General features: G+C 39.7%; 4 protein-coding genes across 9 annotated transcripts; 2 read left to right on the forward strand and 2 right to left on the reverse strand.

The window, feature by feature from the left end:
* Window positions 1-67: 67 nt before the first annotated feature.
* On the forward strand, window positions 68-3,810 carry cisd2 (CDGSH iron sulfur domain 2). The gene is made up of 3 exons (XM_047044435.1): window positions 68-388; window positions 2,005-2,219; window positions 3,187-3,810. The coding sequence occupies exons 1-3, from the start codon at window positions 286-288 to the stop codon at window positions 3,274-3,276; spliced, it is 408 nt and encodes a 135-aa protein (XP_046900391.1). The 5' UTR covers window positions 68-285; the 3' UTR covers window positions 3,277-3,810.
* On the reverse strand, window positions 3,406-11,293 carry si:dkey-162b23.4 (sodium/hydrogen exchanger 9B2). 2 transcript variants are annotated; one of them, XM_047044427.1, is made up of 12 exons: window positions 11,173-11,293; window positions 10,235-10,439; window positions 9,557-9,727; window positions 8,927-9,069; window positions 8,677-8,804; window positions 8,269-8,444; window positions 7,710-7,816; window positions 7,176-7,325; window positions 6,795-6,903; window positions 6,409-6,545; window positions 6,058-6,241; window positions 3,406-5,506 (listed from the first exon to the last, which is right to left on the reverse strand). In XM_047044427.1, the coding sequence occupies exons 1-12, from the start codon at window positions 11,281-11,283 to the stop codon at window positions 5,445-5,447; spliced, it is 1,683 nt and encodes a 560-aa protein (XP_046900383.1). In that variant the 5' UTR covers window positions 11,284-11,293; the 3' UTR covers window positions 3,406-5,444. The 2 variants fall into 2 exon arrangements, with proteins under 2 accessions (XP_046900383.1, XP_046900382.1); XM_047044426.1 differs by having other exon boundaries at window positions 3,406-5,548.
* Window positions 11,294-11,475: 182 nt separating this feature from the next.
* On the forward strand, window positions 11,476-23,005 carry acy3.2 (aspartoacylase (aminocyclase) 3, tandem duplicate 2). 5 transcript variants are annotated; one of them, XM_047044430.1, is made up of 7 exons: window positions 11,476-11,558; window positions 20,603-20,829; window positions 21,074-21,269; window positions 21,542-21,635; window positions 22,341-22,448; window positions 22,538-22,650; window positions 22,784-23,005. In XM_047044430.1, the coding sequence occupies exons 2-7, from the start codon at window positions 20,603-20,605 to the stop codon at window positions 22,979-22,981; spliced, it is 936 nt and encodes a 311-aa protein (XP_046900386.1). In that variant the 5' UTR covers window positions 11,476-11,558; the 3' UTR covers window positions 22,982-23,005. The 5 variants fall into 5 exon arrangements, with proteins under 5 accessions (XP_046900386.1, XP_046900385.1, XP_046900387.1 ...); XM_047044429.1 differs by lacking the exon at window positions 11,476-11,558 and adding an exon at window positions 19,116-19,464; XM_047044431.1 differs by lacking the exon at window positions 11,476-11,558 and adding an exon at window positions 19,116-19,464 and having other exon boundaries at window positions 21,545-21,635.
* Window positions 13,442-17,956, reverse strand: bdh2 (3-hydroxybutyrate dehydrogenase, type 2). Its single transcript, XM_047044434.1, has 9 exons — window positions 17,874-17,956; window positions 16,849-16,928; window positions 16,493-16,571; window positions 15,679-15,775; window positions 15,279-15,387; window positions 14,768-14,828; window positions 14,468-14,581; window positions 14,103-14,254; window positions 13,442-13,697 (listed from the first exon to the last, which is right to left on the reverse strand). Exons 2-9 carry the CDS (start codon window positions 16,918-16,920, stop codon window positions 13,644-13,646), a joined length of 738 nt encoding a protein of 245 aa, XP_046900390.1. The 5' UTR covers window positions 16,921-16,928; window positions 17,874-17,956; the 3' UTR covers window positions 13,442-13,643.
* Window positions 23,006-23,792: the final 787 nt, after the last annotated feature.

Here is a 23,792-nt window from a genome sequence, read left to right on the forward strand (position 1 = left end):
TTAATGGCTTTAGTCATCATCCTGTTAAGTTTCCCTCGTGATATATTTTTTATATGTGCCTGAAAAACTGTCCAATCATTTGACACCAACTCTCTACATTTTCATTGGGTAGCTCTTGTTGCGTTAGCTTCCGTAAATGCGGCCATTCACTATCAAGTCTACGCTCAGTTATTTTAGTTTTGGCATGAAGCGATAGTGCTCACCGGCTACGAGAAACAGCGCAATGACGTAAGCGTACCTCAGGAAATATCGAACAAATAATAACAACCTATCGATCCATTCAAGATGGTGTTAGATACTATTTCGCGAATCATAAAAACGCAGCTTCCAGCCTATCTCAAGAAGCTTCCCCTCCCGGAGACGATCGGTGGATTTGCAAGACTAACAGGTAAACTACAACGTTGCAATTGTAGAATTATAGCCATGCATTGCTTAGGTCTAGCTAATGTGGCTAGACTTACGAGCTAACTTTGGGAACATTGAAGAATAAGTTGTAAACTGTAAATACCAAAGGATAGTCACGTACAGAAATACCATTTACGTTTCACTTGACACGTGATGTTATAACACAATGTGGACATCAGAACACATGACAAAGATTTGAAGAGAGGAAAACTTGGAGGATGTTGTATGATGCCAGACACAAATGTATTATCATAATCACTGGAGTTTGGTTGAATACGAGTGCTCTCTGGTATGTCTTAAATGATCATTAAAGAATTAGCTAATGTAAAAAAAATGTTTGCTTATGTTTGCCAAAAACAGTTTTTCATTGTCTTCTTGTTCTGAAACATAACACTAACAACAACTCTACATTGAAAGTGAAGAAAATATCAGGGGTTGATATTTAGAAGGATTTATGTGCAGTCCCTTCTAAGGAAACTTGGCAAGAGGTTGAGATCTAAATGCTAATATGTCATTTATGTGCGTGTACATATTTCAAGTGAATATACATGAATACATAAAGGCCAAACCCTTACTTAATTGTTTGGAAAAATTCAAGAAACCATGTCCAGTTTGACCTTTAAGGCTAACTTGCTCAAATAGTGAGTGTCCGACAGGGCCTATTAATAGTCCTAAATGCTGAGCTAGGCTGACATGCCTGTGTGGGACATAACATACATGGAACATACATTGGCAAACTGGAAGAAGAGTGGGTGGACAATATGGGTTCTCTTGCAGTGAGCTGAGGAATGTACACCTTCTCCAAAACACTTCAATTAGGCTATCAGTCTTGATGATGGCCCGTCATTATTAGTGATCTGATCCAAGTTCAGAGCTGACATTGGATGACTCAGCAAACAGCCCAGTTTAAGCTTCCTCTTGCAGTCACTGTTCTTGTTAAGTACGGTAAAAAAAGTATCTTCTCTTTTTCAAGAGAAGGAGGAATTAAAACACACATGAACAGTTGTAAATACTAAGGCTTTACATGTGAGTCTGGGGCTAGGATCTTTACTTGTATCCCTGCAGATAAATCAGATTTACTTGAACCCCTTGACAAACTTGTTTAGTAATGTTTTGACAGGTATGTATTTTCACAATTATGTAAGTAAGACTTTATTTATATGGTACATTTCATACAAGAATTGTAGCTCAAGGTGCTTTGCATAAAATCAATAAAAACAATAATACAAGTGACAAAAGTAATAATTAAAATAGCAAATCTATAAGAACAATAATATAAGTAATAAAAGTAGTAAAACCCTTTTGAGATAAAATTACTTGAATGCTTCGGTTAAAAAGGTAGGTTTTAAGCCGTCTTAAAAAAAAATGTCTAGCGTGTTTGCTTCCCTAATATTTATAGGCCTGCATTTGATGATCGCAGTGTTCTACCTGTTGTGTAGTTCATAAGGGAGTTAGCAATGTAGCTAGGTCGTTGTCCGTGTAGAGCTTTGTATGTAAGGAAAAGGACCTTAAAGTCAATTCTGAAGGTAACAGGGAGCCAGTGTAAAGTGGCTAGGACAAGACTAATGTATTCTATGTGCGTGTGTGAATCCCTCCCAGTCTCAGAGTGGCTCCGGTTGCTGCCCCTCTTGGGAATCCTTGCTCTGCTAGGATATCTGACCATCCGGCCCTTCCTGCCTAAGAAGAAGAAGCAGAGAGACAGCTTGATCAACCTGAAGATCCAGAAAGAAAATCCCAAAGTTGTCAACGAGATTGATATTGAGGACCTGAAGAGCACCAACGTCTGTTACTGCCGTTGCTGGCGCTCCAAAACGGTCAGTAATGAAACAATACAGACATTGCATTGGGCACGACCATGCGTCCTCTAATGGGTCGCACAGCCGCCTAACTAGAAGTACTGAGCAGCAATCATCTGACTGGGGGGAGGGGTCATTACCAGGCTTGCACAGAGCTTGATAACAACCCGTTCATTTGAATCAGGTGTGTTGGGGCAGGGAAACATCTCAAACATATGGAACAGCGGATCCCGAGGACCAGGATTGAACAACCCTGTTATACGACGACAAAAAAAGTTGATTAAAAAGTGCATTGAAAAGACTGCAAAAAAGTGGATGAACCCACAACAAATAATCAGCCAAGATCTCAAAGCATTTTATTCTGTTAACTGTAGTCTAAATATTCTAAACCATCTTCCCCAATATTTTTTCTGTTCTCGAACGTGGCTCACACATAACAGCTTTTTCATAGAATCATTTTTGTTTAAAACCAATTTGTTTAAAACAAATTCAAAATTAAACAAATTCATTTTTTGCCTACGTCAGAGACACCATATACCTATCATTAAGCCAGGAGTCACTGTACTGCACACCCGGATGAGCCGTAAGTTCAACATGGCACTGAGCATATCTTGGGTTTGTGAGCTTCAATGCACCAATGAGCACTTGCCATAGAACCAACAATACCCTATCTTTAATAGTAGGTCTATGGATGCTACCCCAGTTTGTTAACACTTCCCAAATTTCAGCCACTTTAGTTTTAAGGGACATAGTAGGAAGATATAAGGGACATATTCCTACCAATGTCAAGAGGCTATTGAAACATACCCACCAATACTTAGCGCCAGAGCAGTGTTATACAAAAGGTTAGCTCCACCAGTGTTAAAATCAAACTGTTGTTGTTGTCCTTGTTTTTCTACTGTACTTTTTATATATTGCTTTAGATAAGTTTGATGAATAAAATCTCAAATGGTCATCTAATATTAAGTGTTGTTTCCTGTTTCAGTTTCCTGTTTGTGATAAATCACACATAAAACACAATGAGTTGACGGGAGACAACGTGGGCCCTCTCATACTGAAGAAGAAGATTCTATAATGAACCATCAACACCCTCTGTGGAGGCATCTGCCACCTCCCTGTCTACTTACACTATAGTTGCAGGTTTTTTTTTTGTCTTTTAAGTTTTATGTTATTTCTATACTTAAAATGTTTGTTTTTATCATCATTTTGTGTTCTGTCAATTCTTCACACTCATGACAATTTTGCCTATTGATGCTGAAAACTGTTATATAATAATGACTTCCTCACCTTCCTTCCAGACTGAATTCCCTTAATTTAGCAACAATGTGCCATAACTGAGATTGGTTTTACACTCCTTCTGATATGGACTGTCAAATTCTCTTAGCTAACCTGCAAAGCATTGCTCAGTTCCAGATTATTTGGGACCACTTTGAGGGAAACTTGAATCTCTTCCTACAACTGTCATTCACAAGGACAGTACCATTTTGTATGATATCACCAAAAGACAACTTTGTTTAACTTGCCTCAGAACTACTGTATACTTGTTAAGTGTTGAACCTGCCTACACACTTGTGAACTATTTAATAAATATTGTATGTATGGGACATAACACAAATTACGTAGCAAGGTAGGTTCAAACCTTTATCAATCCCTTAATTTTGTGTTGGTATTTTTTGTGTACTTCCAACTCGATTTGTAACATTACAGATCAACTGTAGGTAGAATTCTAATGCTGGGACACAATATTAGAACTCTTTAAACACCAAAATATGTTGTTAACTGTACTTATTTGTTGTCAAACAGAGCATTAGAATTATACCAATTAATTCGTACATTTATATAAGGAAGAGATACGATGATTTGGGTTAAATACCACATCCCGAAGATATAGATTTTGGTTCAACGGTAAAGCATAACTGTTGTAATATAAGAATAAAATATCAAATAAATTTCCCCATTATATGTAATGGTTTGCTAAGCAGGTAAAACACCTACCAACATATGTCTTTTGAGGAGGGTCTACTTTTATTCTGGAGACTAAGATGGTAGATAGGCAGTAACTCCCTGCATATTGGCCAGCGAGTTCCTGGTGGAGGTTATTTGGATTTTATTTACTTTGTTCAGGTTGCAAATGGAAGCATTCATATTAATGTGCCATATATGAACAGGAACACAACAGTACATTTATTTTTGATTTATTGCTATTTATTGCAAATTTTAAATTTTAAAACAATTATGTATCTCATTTTACTGCTTGAAATACAGAAAAAAACATTAATAAGAGGTCATATATAAAACATCTCTAATTCACAATACATTCTTTAAGTTATCAAAATAACATGGCCATAAAAACACTCAAATGTAAACTAAAATATATCTTCATGGTTGGTTTTACACTATTGACCTTTATTTAATTTTGGATTAAATTGAACAGTATTCTGAATTTCCAATTTTCCCTATCATATGACAATATTTAATCTACATGAGCATGGCTTTCAAAAAGATATATAAAGCAGGATGTCTCCAACCATCTAAAACCATCCCCTATTTATCATCTTGTCTTCATATTATCTTTTACAGCTAATACAACACACTAATAAATATACACACAACAGAAAACATCAGATGTTTTAACATTTTGTGCTTAAATCCTTAGGACTAAGCATACTTGACAGTATTCATAAGGTGTACAATTTAGAACTTTACACCTTTGTACAGCGAGTTACAGTTGTGGACATTTCAAGTATTGAAAGGTTTTGCACAAAAATATAGAGGTATAAAAAGGTTTGGTAAACCCGGGATAGACACCTCATTATATCTCAAAACATATGGTTACAAGTTTTTTTCAAAACAATGTAAATATACTCTTAAACAATATTGTCCATTATACTGCACATGCAATATGCTTGTATCCTCAGTACTGCGCTCATGCTCACTGCTTGGATGTAAAGTATCGGCTTTGTTGTGTGCATGAATAAAACTAACAGAGGCTATGAATAAAGACATGATTCATTTGTTCCTTCAGGGTATCAGCCAGGACTGACCGAAAATATTTTTAAAAAGGAACCAGAAACAGTCACTGATGTTTCAGAGGAGAAGCCCCTGCAAACTGAGGGGGAAGGAGGAGGCACCTGGAGCTCGGCTTCCATGATTGGTTCATGTACTCAGTATACAGGAAGTCTTGGTAGAAACAAGGTACTATCCAGGCATGCCAGGGGGTCAGGGGCTAGCACCGGCTGGAGGTCAGAGGGTACTCTCATAGGTGATAGGGCTCTCTGTGTCGCCGGGGCACTCCCCAACCTTGCCTAGAGATCCAGAAGAAACGGGGAAGAAAGGACAACTGTAGCCTAAACATCAAGGGTGGCAAGAAGGATAGGAAAAAGTCATGTCAGTGCTCTCAGTTAAAAAAGTTTAATTATTGCTGTATCGTATGGACTAATATTTCATGACACAACATACATTGATTGAGGTAGAAAGCTGAACTAACTATTCCCCTTTAGCCTATAGAGATTAAAAAGATTCCATTGTACAGTGGTGTACTATTGAAATGAAACATGCAATATGAGATGCAGTAAACAAAGGCAACCCACAGGATAATGCAAATTCTCACATCCCCACTTTCTATAAAGGGATTCAAAGAGATTAGATAAAGGGAATCTGTTTTTCATATTGGTCCTCTGTTCCATGTGGCTATACAGTAGGCCTAGATTCGAGGAGCTGTGGTGGGCGGGTAAATACACCATTAGCAAATATATCACAGATGACTATTGTTTTGTGTCACGTACGAATGGGCGTAAATGTTTGAGTGTGTGTGTGTGCGTCTTTGTGCATGAGTCTATGCATGTGTGTTCCTCACCCCAGGAAGAATTCCTTGGTTTTTGGAGCAGCAGTGGCCCACTGAGGCCGATGATCAGGGCCCCTATGGGGGCAGTGAGGAGAATAGAGAGCACCGCCACGGTCAGCACATCCATGCCGTATTTCTGCAGCTGCTGGTCATCCTTGGTGCGAGCCATGTCCAGAGCGGTGGAGCCAATTGCTGCCTGGGAAGATGGAGAGACCGTTGCCGGGGTTACGGTCTATTCCAATTCATAATAAAACCAACTGGCCGAACATCTTGGTGTTTGTTTGTTTGTTTGGTTCCATAGCCTATTTGTCGAGTTTAGCTTTCTGGTAATAGGTGGACTGGACTGGTTTAACATGGGCTTGCCTGTACGGTGGCTTTGGGGAGCCAAGCCAGGGAGATGAAAAGCTTCTCCTTGAAATTGAAGCCGGAACACAGCACGCAGACGAAAGTGAAGAGCACTCGTACCAGAAGAGCAATAGCCAGAGAGGCTATGCCCAGGCCTGAACACACAGGGACAGGAAGTGGACAACAAACACATAGTCAAACGTGAGAGAGGGGAGGAGGGATGAGTCTTTCACAATGTGTGTATTTGTATGCATTCACATGATTAAAAATTTGTATACAAAAGAAATACAAGGTCAAAATACATTTACTGCAGTTATCAAAACTTCTAACACTTTAGATTTGCCTTGACAGTGTAAGATGCTAATTTCTCTCACAGGAAACACCAGTGTGTGAATGCTTCTCACCAACAGTGTGCCCATCCAGCTTGCTGAGTCTTATCTCTGCCCCTATTAGACCAAAGAGCAACGGCTGGAACACATCCCAGGCCCTGCCCACTACTTCCTCCACAGGGACCTATACACACACACACAGAGACACACCTTAAGAATTTGTTCCAAACGTTATATTAACAAAAGCTGTGAAAAACCAGAGTTGAGAAAACTGCACATAATTGTAAACAACATCCAACAGACCCCCAATGTAACCAGACACTGCGACTTCATCGACCCCAACTGTCTCAAGCAGTGATAAAACAGAAAAACTATTTTCTTCACACACAGCAAATATATAATTGGATGCCTTGTGAGAAAAGGAATGAGCGTTTATATGAGTGTTTTGAAGCCTACCTTGGCCTTGCTCCAGCCCAGACCAGCCAGGAATGAGAGCACCAGAGTACACAGGCCTCCGGAGCCAGGGAGGCCTGCTACATTGCTGCCGAACACAGCAAACACAGCCAGGCCTAGCACCAGGAATGACCGCTTCATCACTACGTGTTTCTGTCACACAAAAAAACATATGCTGTTACACCGGCATAAGTAACTTTGGACGCTGAAAAACATGACATGAACTCTGATGGACATTGTGGGGATGAACAAGCCTGGCCTTTCATACATTTTCCTGAAGAGCTAATGCTTTCAAAACTGGTTCTATTCAATACTTAAACATTTCTGATAAGGACATTAAATTTGTAAACTGCAGTGTTGGTTCAGCAGAAATTTCAAGAGGGGGTACGTTGCAGATTAAAAAGTCTAATATTAATACAATTATACAAAACAACTATTTCAAAAAGGTTTCGGTTTTCAGCCACTTGTAGCCAGAATTTCTGTTTTGGTGCATCACTAACATAGACCCTATTCTCCATTCCTGGTGATAGTCTGTACCTGGTCTGGGCTGGGGAAATAGCGGATCAGACCCCCAAGCAGACCTCCGACCAGCAGACCTCCTGCCACCTCCAGTGCCCCTCTCCCCACGTTGTACCACGTGGAGCCTTGACAGGGAACAAACAACATGATTCACCACAAGACATCACCATCAAACAGCATTTTAAAAACAGGTCTGTGTACTCATTCACACTTATTGCAAGCACCTGGATCTGAAGTATTCAGTAAAATCTGGTTTTTGTTACATTTGTTTTTGTATTTTTGGACCATTTAAAACAAAGACATCATATCATATATGTAATGTTAATCACTGTGAATATGAGTTTTATGGGTGAAGAGAACATTGGTCATGGTGATGGTAACATGTATCTATGGTAAATGGATCAATGTCTAGGAGAGGTCACTGATAACAGTCTGCTGGTTCCACCTACTGGAAGTGCACATCAACACAGATAAATACCTCTCCAATTTACTGTGTAGTCTGAGGTTTAAGTTGAAGAGTATTGACTCTTGTCTTTTTCCCTCTAAACTTATACATATACACATACACACATGCTACCTGTGGCAAAGGCTACACCCAGGCAGGTGGTGAAGCCGGTTATGGCTAGGATATCATCAAAGCTGCCAGCAGCCATCAGCAGGGTGGGGATGCCCTGCTCAACGCCGTAGCCGTCCTTCTGCAGAATCAGCATAGAGGGGACAATAACAGCAGGGGACACTGCCCCCAGAACGAAGCTGCGGGGTCAGGGGAGGAGAACAAAGAGATTGGGGACATGAGAGGGCATATGGTTAATTTAATAATAACCACATTCAAGTCATTCACTTCTAAACTGTCATAAGAGTGTGGGCATCATTCTCAAGAAGAAACTAACAGAGTTTTGAAATAACAGAAGGGGAAAAAAAGCTGTGGAACGAGAAAAAGAAAGAAAGAACAAAAGGAGAGATAAGGAGGAATGGCGGAGTTTACCCCAGGATGAAGCCCCAAACCCACGGTAGGCCCATGAGAAAGTGAGAGACCACAGCAACAGTGCAGGCCTCAATCACACAGGGTCCCACTCCCAACCGCATGCAAACTGCTTTCAGCTTCCTCAATGCCTGAGAATACACACATTCACATTCACAATTAAAGGGAAGTTGAATAAACCAACAGAAACAATTTACACAATTGATAATTGAGAAAGAGGCAGGAAGTGAAACCACCCCTTTGTTTGACATACTGAGCCATCCAATCCCAGGCCTGCTCTGCTTAGGATTACAGCAAGGGCTATGTTCCTCAGGGAGGCAGACCACCTGAAGTCAATGTAAACTGCATCATTCACCACAGGGATGTTACGCAACAGGAAGCCCATCAACAGCATGCCTGCAGAGCACAAGCAAAATAAATACTATATTTAAAACAATATGTATGACACATTAAAGAAACACAGATATCAGTTTTCTACAACACTTAAAAAATTTAAAATAATAATTCTCACACCGAGACGGAAAAAGAAAACATGATCTCACTGCTGATGAAACATTCCTACACTGAAATAGTAAATAAAAAGCAGGTTTAAAATCCCCCTAAGACAGATCCAAAGGAATATACCTGGCTGACTCAATAAAGTCTTTGTTAAGGCTCCCTGGGTCTTTTGCTTTTTCAAGTATCAGTTCAATAACTTACTGTATTTACTGCAAGATAAAAAGGGGCTCATATTTGAGTGTGCTGAATATTATTTCTAGGGTGTGGAATTTATATGCCCCATATACTTTACAATATCAGCAGGGTTGCCGTAGCACTGTCCTGTCACAGGTGTGTTGTCTGTACCCTATGAAACCAGAATGTATATGTACTGTATACAGCTTACCAAGGAGTGGAGGAAAGGGTGGCAGTTTGGGCAGGCGTACGAGGGCCACTAGTTTTCCCCCGGTGACTGCACAGATAAAAAGCACGGTGATACCGAACAGGTTCCCACCTGGCAGACACTCCTTCTCTGTGATAGACCACACTGCTGCAAAGAGTACTGCAGCCAACAGCACTGAGGAAGGGAGGATTAAGAATGAGTCAGCATTAACAGAAAAACACAAATGTAGTAAAAATAAACTGCCACCACAGATATTTAAATGAATTAGCATTATGTAATCATGTCAAAGCATGGAAACAGCATCGACAGCAGGAAAATCCATGCAGGTATTCTACTTTTATAAATGTTTCTCTAATGAGGAGAGTTATTGGTTGAGTTGTCAAAAACTGATACAATTTGACGATCATCTGTGTATTTGGGGCTACATTACAGCCCCTCTAACCTTGTTTGGCACATTATAAACACCACCCCGTGAACCCATGGTAATGCTCTCCTATGTAACACGATTACAGTAACAAGCTGCCACTAAGGTACAACCACATGTGGCAATACAGACATTTAATAGATCAAAAGTAATTCACTATCTTTTCAGTTCTTACTTATTTACAGAGCATAATTGAAAAGGGCATGCTGTTTCCATGCAGTGGAAGCCCTAGTTTGCTCCAGGTGTCTTTCACCCACCTTTAGTCACAAGTGAGGCCCACAGGCCTCTGGGCGGGCAGGGGCATATCCTGCACAGCAGGGGGCAGCAGACCACAGGCGGGTCGGTGTTGGTGCTGGCGTCAACCACAGGGTTGTGAGGGATGAAATAGGTGGTCTCTTCTGTGACGTTAGGGCTGGAACAACGCCGGACCACCACCTGGATCTGGTTCACACTCAGATGTTGCTAAACGGACGGGGCGGACGGAGGGGGACAAAGGTCAAAATCTAATTATGTGATGGCCGTTGTTTCTTTTTTGAACCTTCAAAATGACTACGAACTTTACTTTAGTAAATATTGTTACATTCTTTATGTAGACTTGTTGAGTGCGTTTATGAACAAACTAATTGTAAGTGATTAAATAGTTTTAGTTCTGTTAAGTTGAGATACGAGTTGACTGATCTTGATAGCACACTACTTAATGGAGTGAATCTAGAAAACACTGATAAAAGGTTTTAAGAGTTGCATTGTTGCCTTTATCTATGTTCCACCGTTGTGGGACGATACTCCCTTTTGGTACACTTAACACTAGCTACCTTTCTTTCAATGCATTGAATGAAGTTATAATAAGATGATGAGGAAAACATTTAGATGAAAAAATGCTACATATTGGAACACAACCGTTCTTTCTGACCTCATTTGGCTATGGTTATGGTATATTTAAAGAAAAGAATCTGGAAACTCTCCCAAATGAATCTATTAACACATTAGGTTCCAAATTGTGGGGATTCCACAGTAAAACGATCACATTATATTACACAGCGTTCCCGACCTCGAACTACCTGGCTGATAGTCATGGCATATTAGTTATACCATGTGTAAAACCTTTTTACAGTTCTATTAGGAATATCACTGCGATAATGACTAGACTTTGTTATGATATTACAGCAAAACTATGTTTGCGTTTGAAAGACCATACCTCTGTATGATTGGCTGCTGGAGCAGCGGGTATGTCCGAGACGGGACTGGGTACTCGGCTGTGTGCTGGGCTGGGCACGGGTGTAGGTGGTTTAGGCTGAGCTTCCTCCATGGCATGTAAAATGATTTTACCCTTGTTCTAGTAACACTGCAAACCCAGTGGATGGGTGGGGTTGGCCATTGGTGGGCAGGTCCTTCTGCTCTGAATGACCTCTTGCTCTCATTCACACCTGTACCTGTCGAAAAAAGGAAAAATACATTAAGTAAATATGCCCATGAACTGCACCTGAACCAACCTAAACCCTCAAGAAATACAAGGAAAAACGTATAGGAAAACTCAAGGGAAGAAGAAACAATTCAGTCAGGGATCCTCTCCTCCAGAGAAGGGTAGGTGACACAGATAGGTGCATATCATAGGCTGAACACAGTGACGCATCAAGAATAGAGATTATTTTTGCTAATGGCTTACGAATCAATGTGTTAATATGGCAGTTTGGGGAGCGGTCAGCTACAGAGCTGGGAAGCAAATGATCAGCACAACACCACAAGGTGGCCAGGTAGATTACTACGGCAACGTACTCTGTGAAACAAACCTGCTCACTGGCATGTTTTCTTCAACTAACCCTGAGTTTCTCCTAGTCTTGAGGGTGAAGTAGGGTGACAAAACGGTGCAACTGTTGCAGACAATTCTCTCCTCAGCAGGCGAAGCTTTAGATTTACCCGTTGATCTACGTTCCAACCCGGTCATGAGCTTTGGGTAATGACCGAATACCGTATACCTGCATTTTCACATGGATACTTTTACGGTGGTTTTGTTCATAGGAAATCATATCATAAAATGATATCAGTAGAAAGTGAACACTACATATTTCTACACATCTCACACTTTTTCGGAAGAATTTAAGTATAATTAGAATACCGGTATTTGAACAATTTGGGAATTTAAAATTTTAAAGTTGACAATGCTTTGATACAGATTTCCAATTAATCAAGATAAGATGTTACAATTTCAGTTATATGTGTAAGATTACATTTTCAGTTGTGTAAGTGGATACATTTTCAATCATATGTGAGGTTACATTTTAATTTCCATGTGTGAGAGGTGTTCATTGTGGTATGAGAGGTTTGCACTAATGAGTATGAGACGGTTACAGTTGTCATCGTGAGGCTACATTTGCACTTGCATTTTAGGCGTTCAGCAGTGAATGTGAGTGTTTCAGTAGCGTTTGTGAGAGGCATGAAGGTGTTCTATGCAATGTATGAGAGGTGAGTTTGAATTTTGGTCCACATGGCCCAGACATGCCTTAACATGAGCAGAACTACTGTCTGAAATGAAGCCGTAGCACTGTCGTGGCACAGGTGAAATATGAACACTACAGTACCAGGAAATGTAGTATGAAAGTCCTAGTCACGGGACAGAAACAGAATTGTTTTGAACAGGAGCTACCTAGCAACAGACGTTGGTTAATCCACTTTTGAAGAGACCACACACTAATCAACGCTAGCATTACAGCGAGACCATATGGCACCTATTGACAGGCAGTTGAACTAGCTAATACTCAAGTGGTCCTCTCAAGGTTTCCTTTTGTTCTGACGTTTCTCCTTGTCTTCTTTGGGGAGTTAACGCTAGGGATGTTTGGGAGCGGGTCTGTGGGCATCTGTGTGATTGTACCCCTCTGTGACATTTACGAGTGAAGAGGGCTTGAGTACAGTCTGTAGCCTATAAATAATGTTTGAGCAAGCTAGGCTAGCTACCTTTCGAGAACACTTAAATACACACTATGAATTGGTGAATTGGCTATAGTTGTATTAGTCCATTTTACAACAAACTGTTTAGTATGAACCTTGGTCATTAAGAATTCAGACACCAAGTTACTAGTACTGTACAGCTAGCTAGCTCTACTGTAGCCAGGTATTCTATCTCTAACTAACGCGATATAAATCCATCGTAATATAAATCACTGAGCAATGTATTATCCTTTTTATATTATTTCCACGAAAAACAAAAACTACTCACCAATATCGCAATAACTGTCATGCTTCCACTTGAACTAGCTGCCTCCGTATGCCAGCGGATTTCACAGATGGAGACAAATAGGAACGAGAGGATTAGCATGCCTAGTTGACAGCCGCACTAGTTGCAACTAACGGGGAGGCGTAGAGCTGGGTGTTTTGGGGGGGTGGGCTAGTCAGTTCAATTCACCACTGACTTCATTTTAATAACTCGAAAACCGAAATATCTTTACGTTTCTTTATTTAATTCAGATTCATACACAATTACAGGCTCAAAAGTACAGCAAATATGTTAACATTAATTTGATGCATCACTATATTAAAAACCGTTGTGAAATTGTGAGGCAACATTGGTCTTTAATTGCAAATTAAGGCCCCACTGCTCAACGAGCAAAAAAAAAGGCCTAGGCTTTGATTTGAACTGAACACAGATGCTGTGATGTTCCCACTGCAGGGTCTTCAGAGCCTCCATCCTCCATCGATTATGTGTTCTGTCCCAGTTACATAGGCAGACTGGAAAATAAAATGAGACCGTCAAATCTGACATAACTAGTAAGCCATTAAACACGACTGTGCATTACCTAATAATGCTAGGCAACACATACTAGTCATACACCCAACATGCAGATACTCTCAACAGGCTCGAACCTTGTTTAGCCTATATTTTGTAATATGATTCAGAAACTGAGACTCACATTGTCAGTGCCAAGGGAGGGGGGGGGGGGGGGGGGGGGGGGGTACCTGAAGTTCTGCACTAGTTCCTAGTGCCAAAGCCTTAACCTCACTAAGTAAGTAGACCTAGGTCACATGCAGAATGCATAGGTGCTTTTCTGACCTAGTGGTAACTTCAAATCTGGCAAACAGCTTTTAGACAGTTTGTTACAGTAAAAATGAGCACAAGCCATGCCATCTCCTTACCTCATCTGAGGCCAGGTAAACACACAGGTGAGCCACCTCCTCAGCTGTGCACATTCTACCCGTCTTTTGTCTTGCCATAAAGTCCTTGAAGGCCTGTTCTGGGTCTGGTTGAGCCTGAATTCTCGCTCTCAGAGATGGCGTGTCAACAGTCCCTTCGGGGCACAGAGAAAGTGGACGGAATGAAATGAAAAGGACTTGTGTGAGCCGAGCATCGTGAACAATAGCTGTTGATGTGAATTACTCAGTAAAATGTGTACAAAGAAGCTATGGGGTGGTCAAATAGAAAAATGTAGAGCTGTAATTATTTTTACAGTGTTAAATTAACACTTGCTGTGGGTCAAAGTCAAATACAGTGAAATGCTTACCGGGACAGACACAGTTACAGCGAACGCCTTGCTCAAGAAAATCTGCTGCTACAGATTTAGTGAGTCCAATGATTGCAGCCTTGGAGGTGCTATATACACAACGGTTCACCACACCTGGGGAAACAGTTGACATGTACACACAGGTTTTATTTAAGTAATTACATTGTCAGAGCTAAGAGGATCAGCTTAAGTGTGCATGGACTTCTGAGGCCCTTCTCCTTGTTTGCACATTAACTGATGAATGTGGTAAAGGGCATATCAAGCATCAGGGGATGTACTTTTACACCTAACACAGCCAACCTTTTATACTGGATGCCACTGACGCCATGTTTATGATGTTCCCAGACTTCCTTTCCAGCATCTACATTATAAATTATAAACCGTTATAAAGGAGTTATAAGGAACTAATCGATTAAAAATGAAATACTTTAGACAGATTGATTCAAAAGAAAGCAAATAGGCATCAGTTAAGTCCCTCAACCCAAGGCTCTTTCTTCACACTTCAAGTGAAGATGGAAAAAATTTATATACATTGTGATATAACCACAGTACCAAACACTAATCGCCTTCCATTAGGCATCTTGTTCAGTTTATGGTTAAAGCAGGGTTAGCATTTAGTAGTAGTATCCTGGGCTCAAAGTAATACAGCTAATCCATACAAGCAGACAAAAAAAAAAAAAGAATCATGACAGCAACATATCAGGCAGTTATCTGTTTCAACCAAAGGATTAAGGGAATGCTAGAGGGGACATATGTTTCCTCTAATCCCCAAACTGGTGGTGGAAGAAGGGGGACATGGATTCAGGGTCACCTTGGGCAGGAAGGCCTTGATCATAAGGTACATGCTGCGAACATTAACGTCCATAGTGAAATCCCAGTCAGCCTCCTCTGTGTTCAAGATGGAGCCGTGGTGCACGTATCTAGGAGAGCAACATGTTTGCAGATATAAAGGACATTTAATTATTAACAATTGATTATTACCTACACCAATCCGCCCGTGGTCTTATTATTATTTTCATTAGGTATAGCTAGCTCTTTAATCATAGTCAGTGAACACTACTCTTAATCTCATACTGAGTAATGGCAATGTTTAAACAACTATGAAATATGCAGAACCTTTATTTTTATACATAATGATGCATAATATATAGATACAAAACTTCAATTTTGTGTGAAGAGCTCCTTTGACTTATAGGGTTTAAATGATCTACCCGGCAACATTAAACAGCACATCGACATGGTCGTGGTCTTTGGCAAGAGCTTCGACTTGGTCTTTCTTTGTCACATCCACAACCTTGATCTTGATTCCTAAGAGAAAGGAAGACAATGGCAGCCCATTTATAATATGCCAGCTACTTATTTTACTGATGGACAAAAAAGACCAACTGGTAGTTAACAATAAATTATGTTCAGCTATTTGCTACATTTGGTGCCCCTTGACCTCTTGCAGCCAACCACCATCCGAACACAGCGCTAGATGAAACAATGACACAAAAATACAAAACAAGAAAACAAAAATACTTTGCTTAAAGCAGTGCAAGTACTGCAGGGCGGGTATAAATGGCCACGTGAAGCGATTTGGGTCTCTAGATTAATAGGATTAGTATGGGTGTGTGTGAGGAGAGTAGCATGCGATGAAGGAATAGCACTCCACAGCCCCATTCATCTTCTGCTTGTGAATATGTCCTCTATATATAAAAGCACCCCTGGTGATAGTTGACTCAAAGGGGCAAATCCTTGCTTGATTTTAAAGTGGTATTACTTACAAATACAATTACTTACATATTACAATCACTGAAAGTGACGTGATTGCAGTAAGAAAAGATGTATGTGGCAAAGAAAAAATATATGTAAAAGGTACTAACGTCATTCATTGATGTTTCAGCGGAGAGTTTGACAATACTGAATCAAATATTTGGCCCATGTGTTGTTCAGTTGTTAAGAGGAAAAATCCTGAAGATTGTGGCCTGTATTTCTATTTACTGCCAGTAGATGGTACTAGTAAACAAATAATCCAGAATGTACCTGGATATCCATCAAGCTCCCTCAGTTTCTCTCCATTAATATCAGTCGCTGTGACCTGAGCCCCCTCTTTGGCAAAAGCCTACAATGGGAGAAAATATAATTGCTTGTTGAATGTCATAAACAGGCGCTTTTTATTTCTTCACAAACATGTAGGCCTAGGTGTTTTTGGGTGAAGGCAAGCCGAATGTTCCAGTTTGTGGGACCTTATAGTGAATCTTGAATCTTAGGCCCAACCATATTAAATTCCTTGAAGAAGTTAATATTTTACTGATTAGTCACTCACACACATTCCCTCTCACCTACTGACTCAATCAAGCTCAATCACTAGGTGAAGTATGTGTGTGGAGTAATATTACTATTGCTGCGGCTTGTCCGATCCCCTGAGCTGCAGCAGACAGTACGATCACTTTCCCATCGAGACGACCCATGGTTCAGCCTTCAATAGCAAAAATAAAACTGAGAATTACTAATTTTAACATTTTAATACTCAAAACACAATAGCAAGAGTGCAGTGAGGAGAGATTTGCTGATCTAGCTATTCCATTAGCTGAAACTGCCATAATTGACATTATAACATTGGCTATTCTAAAACTCCGACAATGATTCCTTGGTCAAATATAGAAATGTGTGAAATCTCATGGCCAGTGACTAAGATACAGACTGTGGTCAGTGGTCATAGATTAATAATTCAAAAGACAGGCCACTGTGTGCACATGCAATTACTAACACCGTCCACGCTGGTTCAGGATAGGATGTATGTTAGATAGACATGATAGGACACATAACAGGTTATTGTATCTACAATATTACTGCTGCTGTGTTTGTGGCTTGAGTTCATTGTGGTACTGACTTCTAAAATTCAACCCAATATATTTAGGCCTACCTATTGTAATTATCATTAACTACAACCTGCTCATTTAAATTTATATTACATGTATGCATTTAGCAGTCTCTTTTATCCAAAGCGACTTCCAAGAGAGAGTTTACAAAAGTGCATAGGTCACTGATCATAACAACGAGATAGCCCAAACATTGCGGGTAGCCAAACATGAAGCAGACATTGTGAAAACCAAATAATTCCCAAAGAGCATGTTGTTAGACAAGTTACAATTACATTATTATTATTATTATCATTATTTAAAGTGCACTTAAACTTAAACTATATTTGTGCATAGTTTGTGATTGTTATATATTGTCTATCACTTAATCAAGTTTACCCATTTTGTGTTTGCAGCAGTGGTTGTTTAGGAACTCAGGTGGCACCACTACACGCGTACATACATGCGCGCTCTGTTCCTTAACCTTGCGGACAACTGTTCGATTGCTAATCTACGGCAATATTTATTTAAATCATAAAAAATTAGGAATTTATTGAATTTACCTTCAAGTTCACACTGCAAAACCACACGTACTGAGTCCGGAGTTAAGTCACATGTGTATCGTGAGCAACGCAAGGCATTGTGGGATTTTAGGACAGGGAAGGGTGCGTCCCAATGCTACCATAATGGTATTGCCAGAAGTATGTAGTATGGCAAAAATAACAGGATGTCGCACTGCATTAGGTTGCATTTTGCAGCATACACCAGCATGCTTTTATGGCTATTCTGACCACATAGACTTATTATTATAGACCAAGCATCAAAGATGAAATTAGTGCCTTTGGTTTTATTTATGTATTTATTTTAAACAGTACAGAACATGGACATTGCCAGGGGGATACACAATCTTTATAGAACATTTCAAATAGATGCAATAATTTAACAGCTTTAGTATTTTTTCAAACTCTTTAGAAGTTACTGGAGCCGTCATTTGGTTTCGTAATTTTCAATCCATATTGACAAATGCAAGATAGGGCCGTAACATTGTTTCATACGTTTTGGAACCCAAACCTACAGTCAAGTTTTTCCTGTATTTGAGGCTGTTTACAAACCATAACCATAACACATGAAAAGTAGTTTTTTTTATCATTACACATAGGACTTCTCCGGTATTGAGCATCAGAAAAAGTATCCCTTTTGGACTCAATTTTTTAGATGGCATTTGCACCACTAATAAGGTGTCTTTAGAAAATGTTCTGATGTTCAGTCTTTGCCAGATAAATGTATGTTCTATCTCCAAGAGAGGGCAATGCAAGTCATTAAGACCTTAAGTGTAGTATACGTCCATTGATGTTTGTCTTTGACTGATCCCCAGGAGGATTACTAGTCTAATTAAAGCTTCCTTCTTCAGAAGAAGAGGACAGGCAAGAGAGAGAATTGCACAGAATGAAGAGAAAGAAGGTAGAGATAAAGAGAGCTGTGAGAAACATAAGAAAGAAGTCATTAGAGATACAATATGATTTACATATTACGTACAGTACGGGTCTGTGTAAGAATGAGCCTTTTGAATGCAGAGACATGTCAAACTTATAGTGGGCGCCATAGTGAAAAGAAGAATTGGCAGCTTTTACGTGTACATGTTGTACTCTGTTTTAAGTTATTTTGTTTAACTGTTATTTCTAGAAACTCTCTTCCACTCCCTTTTAATTTCTTCCTAATTTTCTTTTACTCTCACTCTTACCCCACCCTTTTTCTCTGTCTATCTCTCTACCTCCCTGTTTCTCTTCCCTTCTGTGCTGCAGTGGATGAAAAACAGAGCATTTTACTGAGAGGAAAATGAAGGGGGGATGTTTACAAGTTAGTGGATTAGTAAACATGAATAGAGTTACACGTATGTCTGCAGGTGTGTGCTGTGGATGTATGGGTGAGAGTGTGTATGTTTTTATATATGTCTGGAATATCGTCTTGGAGCTGCTATTCTTTTAAGACTAAATGGCAGAGCAGTTCAACTCATGCAAGGCCATTCTGGAGTAAAGTTCCACCAAGTTTAAAGGTCATTGAAAGCTCACAGATAACTAGGTCAGACGAGTAAAGACATGTCACAGAGAAGCAAAGGAGCCAGTTTATAGGGAATATTCTTAACCAAACCATACGGTAAGACACACCATACCATGTTTAGACTACTGTACAGTTCTTGTTATGCCTAGTCTGTCTCCAACAACTAAAGTAAGAAGTTTTTTAGGAATGTTACATGTACTGTAAGAAAGCATATGTTTTATTGAGTGCCTGTCAGTCTTTGCTAGTTTGAATAGGTTTGATTGCTAGTTAAAATGTGTCAGTGTTAGTCAGTATTCTGTGTCAGTTTTCTTGAATTGACTTACGTGTTTTTACTTTCACAGAATAATCTATCAAATTGCCTCTGTAATAACCATAAAAATAGAATTAAGTACATTTTACAGGGTGGGCGCAACCAAACGTTCTAGACACAATATGTCATTTGCCAAATTCTTTAGGCACTTTAGACACCAAATTAATCTACTTATTAATTGATAAGCTAATAACTCCAAGACTGTATTGTTATTTATAATTAAAAATTTAAGACACTGCAGGACTTTAGATGTGCGAAGACTGCAATGTTTCAATCTTTATGACACCAATGAGTGCCACGTAAAAAAATATATATACATACAGAGAATGCAGTTTAGAATGTGCCTGTGATACAGCAAACTGAAAAACTGTGACAAAAATCATGACAGAGCTTAACTAAAGTACAATTTGAGTCAGAACTTAGATCAGTAAATAGAGAAACTTGCACGAAAAAGTGTTAAAACAAGTATATTGGTTCAACCAAACAACAGTTGGAGGTTTTTCTGGAAAGAAATAATGTGTATAAAAACTGTAATTCAATCCAGATATTCTGGACAGGGAACCTTGTATAAAAGGTATCTTCCTACTAAGAACATTGACATGGTGATATTGTCAATGTTATATACTAAAAGAGATACTAAAAGAGAAATTGCAATGCAGGATGAGCAAGAGCAGGAGAAAACAGTGCAACCCCTAGTGAGGCATTAACTGGCATAAACTAGACACTGTAATGAGTGATGAAACTGCCTCTAATCATTGTCTTGGGCAATGGTTTCATCGGCCTCTGATGATCTCTAACCCATAAATCCTACCCCTTTAAGCTATCCATGAGCAGTCGACTATTGAACAGTATCCACTGAACTGTGACATAACTTTTGTTGATATAGCAAAGGTTGAAAAATCACACCAACCTTACTTTCACCAGATGGAACAGGTCTCTTTCCCTCCATTGTCCCGGGTTGCTGTCTGTGGTGGTACCCATGGCAACGAGATGTCAGGAGTGTATGTGGTGAGGGAGATGCAGAGGCAGAAGGTGGAGAAGGTGGGATCAGCTTCAGTTACCACAGTGATATCCAATCCGCGAGCTGTGGAGGTCTGCAGGAGATACACAGATACAGATCTCAATCGTTGTTTCACTGATGATATACTGAGGTAAAGAAAACAGAAATAAAATAAAATAAATAGACAACCAATCTGTGGTCTGTTATTCTGTGATTATTTGGTATTCCTGTCTTTTTCTGATGTCTCACTCTCTTTCTCTCTCTTCCTCCTTTCAGAGCAGCCAACCCATTTTACTCCTTCTAGAAGGCACACCATAAACTCTCACAAAACATGCCAACACTACTCTTTCTCTCCTTTCCCCGTCCTTCTTCCACGTCTGTTCCTTTTCTCCCAGCTCCCCGGTGACAGATGCCAGCCCATATGAAGTGGGTCGTGCCCAAGAGCTGAACCTCCAGCTGGGGCCCAAGGGGAGTGCAGAGGCTGTGGACTTGCTTTGTGACCTGCACAACACCACGTCCAACATGGGCCTCTGTATCATCTCCTATTCCTTCTCTGACTGGGTCTGCCTCCACATCTACAAGCACATCCAGGTAAGCTGAATCTGCACAAAGTTAAATCATAAACCTTAGTGTGTATAAATCATCTGTAGATTAGATTGGACTCCAATGCATTAATATTCAATAAAATTGATTACAATCCATTACAGGGATTAAAAAGGGGCAATTCCAATTGTCTGTGGTTCAGACAAACTGTTTAACTGTTTTACAAAGAAGATAAATTGTCAATCTCAGCTGGTTCTATTGTGGAGCAAGAGGCTTATTCAGATTCATACAAGACATGTGCCTTTTTCATCTGTTCTCAGAAGAAGATAACTTCTATACCTGTGAGGTTAATCTTGCTGGATATACCCCTTTCTGAGGCTTACTCCCAGGAATCTCTGGGAAAGCATGGCATAGGTACGTGTGTTAGTGTGTATGTGAGAGAGATACACACTGACAAAGTATAAGTGGGTTTAATGCACTTTATTTTGATAGGATTGTGCTTGTGTGGATGTCCAGGGATATCCACATTTCATTAAGCTCATGGAGTTTCTATTTACAATTCCATTACAACATATTTCTCAAAGTACACTGATGAATAGAGTGTTTTGTCCATCTCTTCACAAACGAAGTGACTAAATTCGGTTGAGATCTGGAAGTATTATCAATCTTCTGATGGGGAGAGAAAACCAGACCTCTGACAATAAATGACCACACAACACCAGGCTTAGGTCTAAAATATGTTTCTCTCAGCTCTGACGGCCGGAGGACCATCTTTTATAGGGCACAAGAAAGTAAACACAGAGGCAGTAATGGTGTTACAAAGAAGTCACAAAGAAAGAGATTCAAAACTCCCAGTCCATGACCACTCTCAGGGCAGAGATCATAGTTGGAACTCTCCCTGTAAGCCTAGTCATCACAAGGGACGTTTACCCAGTACTTTTTCCTGACCCTGGACATCTATTCAGCCTGACAAATAGACACAATCAACACTTATCAATAGCAAGTGCACATGAGAACATACCGACTAGTATACAATGACTAGTTCTATTGATTAGTGAAAATAAGTTCACAGGAAATTCAATTTATTCCACAAAACATTTCTAATTTATCTAACTGCAGCAATTGAGGTTGGTCCACAGCCACATGGGGTGGTCAGAGCTGATATCTACAATGCGATGAAAGAGGCAGTTGATCAGACACTAGACTGGGTCAAAGATTTCAACTCAGGTACTTGAGCTACAACTCCTAGATAACACACTGTAATTGTCTGTAAGAAACACTATATTTTATAAATCTTCCCATCTTATCTCATCCAGGAAGTGTCTTTGAAGGGGGTAAATTGGAGGTGTTCACTTTCATGAGTGTGGTTGACTACCCAAGACACCCTGAGACAAATCAAATCATGGCAGGTATCCACCCCCAACTACAGGTACTGTACATGAAAATTCATCATCTAAATTTGCCCCAAATGTGTTGTATTAATAAGGGTCACTTATGTTTACCAAAAGTAAAGGTATCTTTTTTTATTGTATTCAGTTTTATCATACAATTGCTCTTTCTAGGACAGAGACTTCTGTCTTCTCCAGAAGGGGGACCCGATTTTTCTGTCGTTTTTGGGGGAAACGGTGCATTATGAAGGGGAAGAGCCACTCTATCCATTCTTTGTGAACGAAAGAGCATACTACGAGAAGAATATTGCCTTTCGCCTAGCACGGAAGAAAATGATAACTATTCCATGCTTGCAAGTGAATAAAGATTGAGGAATCTTTCCTTGTCTTATGTAATTTCAGTCTCAATGTAATGGTTATTTTTTATCTCAGATATTTCTACTCTGTAAACAAATGTGAAGTTAAATAGACACTTGCAGACACATTAACTGTACTTGTCAGTTCCTTTTTTTTTATGTTGTTCAGTTGTTCAGACTTAATCCTAGGGATGGGACGTATGGCACTGACGCATCGATGCTTGTGTCGCAAAACCAATACGCACAGTTTCGAAAAAGTGTTTTGGAGCTTGTATCAAATTACGAAACCACGTGACAGATGACGTTCAATGCTTCAAACGTCACAAACTGGTTCGAAGTTTTGCCGCTCTTCTGAACCAGAGCCATGGAAGGAACGAAGCCACCGTTTCTTGTTAAAGACAAATCTCACATTGTCAGAGAAGCAGCACCAGGCATCGCTAGAGTTTCTTCCATCAGTCATTATTATTTAGCCAAATCCGTATAGTAATAATTATAAATCCGTGCATTTGTGTTGTGTTATTTTATTGAAATGAAACGTAACATGATAGGACTAGGTAGGTATATACAGTGCCCAGAAAACAAATGTTGATGATTCGTCAACATTGTCAACAGTAATAATAATTCGTAAAAATAAAGTTCCCCCAGTTCACAATAGACCTACATATAACAAATGTTAAGAAAAAATCTGTGTTATCTAGTTTAATTGATATAAAGACCATATCGTATAAAGTCCGTCCAACCGCTTTAACAAATAATGATCTCTTCGGTGGTGTAGTTGGTTAAAGCGTTGTACGTCTACATATTGTTAATGCGAATCTGGGATCCCA

This window comes from Hypomesus transpacificus, chromosome 22 (genome assembly GCF_021917145.1).
Source record: "Hypomesus transpacificus isolate Combined female chromosome 22, fHypTra1, whole genome shotgun sequence".
In the NCBI taxonomy this organism is placed as follows: domain Eukaryota; kingdom Metazoa; phylum Chordata; class Actinopteri; order Osmeriformes; family Osmeridae; genus Hypomesus; species Hypomesus transpacificus.

Excerpts from the sequence above, each read along its gene's own strand:
- acy3.2 (XM_047044430.1), top strand. The coding sequence starts at position 20,603 with ATGGAACAGGTCTCTTTCCCTCCATTGTCCCGGGTTGCTGTCTGTGGT. Across the intron at positions 21,270-21,541 it reads ACATCTACAAGCACATCCAG|AAGAAGATAACTTCTATACC; the intron begins GTAAGCTGAATC and ends ATCTGTTCTCAG. Across the intron at positions 22,449-22,537 it reads GGTCAAAGATTTCAACTCAG|GAAGTGTCTTTGAAGGGGGT; the intron begins GTACTTGAGCTA and ends TATCTCATCCAG.
- bdh2 (XM_047044434.1), bottom strand. The coding sequence starts at position 16,920 with ATGGGTCGTCTCGATGGGAAAGTGATCGTACTGTCTGCTGCAGCTCAG. Across the intron at positions 14,829-15,278 it reads TCAAGGCCTTCCTGCCCAAG|ATGCTGGAAAGGAAGTCTGG; the intron begins GTGACCCTGAAT and ends TTTATAATGTAG. Across the intron at positions 14,582-14,767 it reads AGTGGCATCCAGTATAAAAG|GTGTGGTGAACCGTTGTGTA; the intron begins GTTGGCTGTGTT and ends CTGTTTCCCCAG.
- si:dkey-162b23.4 (XM_047044426.1), bottom strand. The coding sequence starts at position 11,283 with ATGGAGGAAGCTCAGCCTAAACCACCTACACCCGTGCCCAGCCCAGCA. Across the intron at positions 7,817-8,268 it reads GGGTGTAGCCTTTGCCACAG|GCTCCACGTGGTACAACGTG; the intron begins GTAGCATGTGTG and ends TTCCCTGTCAAG. Across the intron at positions 5,549-6,057 it reads ACCAAGGAATTCTTCCTGGG|GCTACAGTTGTCCTTTCTTC; the intron begins GTGAGGAACACA and ends CTTGATGTTTAG.
- cisd2 (XM_047044435.1), top strand. The coding sequence starts at position 286 with ATGGTGTTAGATACTATTTCGCGAATCATAAAAACGCAGCTTCCAGCC. Across the intron at positions 389-2,004 it reads TGGATTTGCAAGACTAACAG|TCTCAGAGTGGCTCCGGTTG; the intron begins GTAAACTACAAC and ends AATCCCTCCCAG. Across the intron at positions 2,220-3,186 it reads GTTGCTGGCGCTCCAAAACG|TTTCCTGTTTGTGATAAATC; the intron begins GTCAGTAATGAA and ends TTCCTGTTTCAG.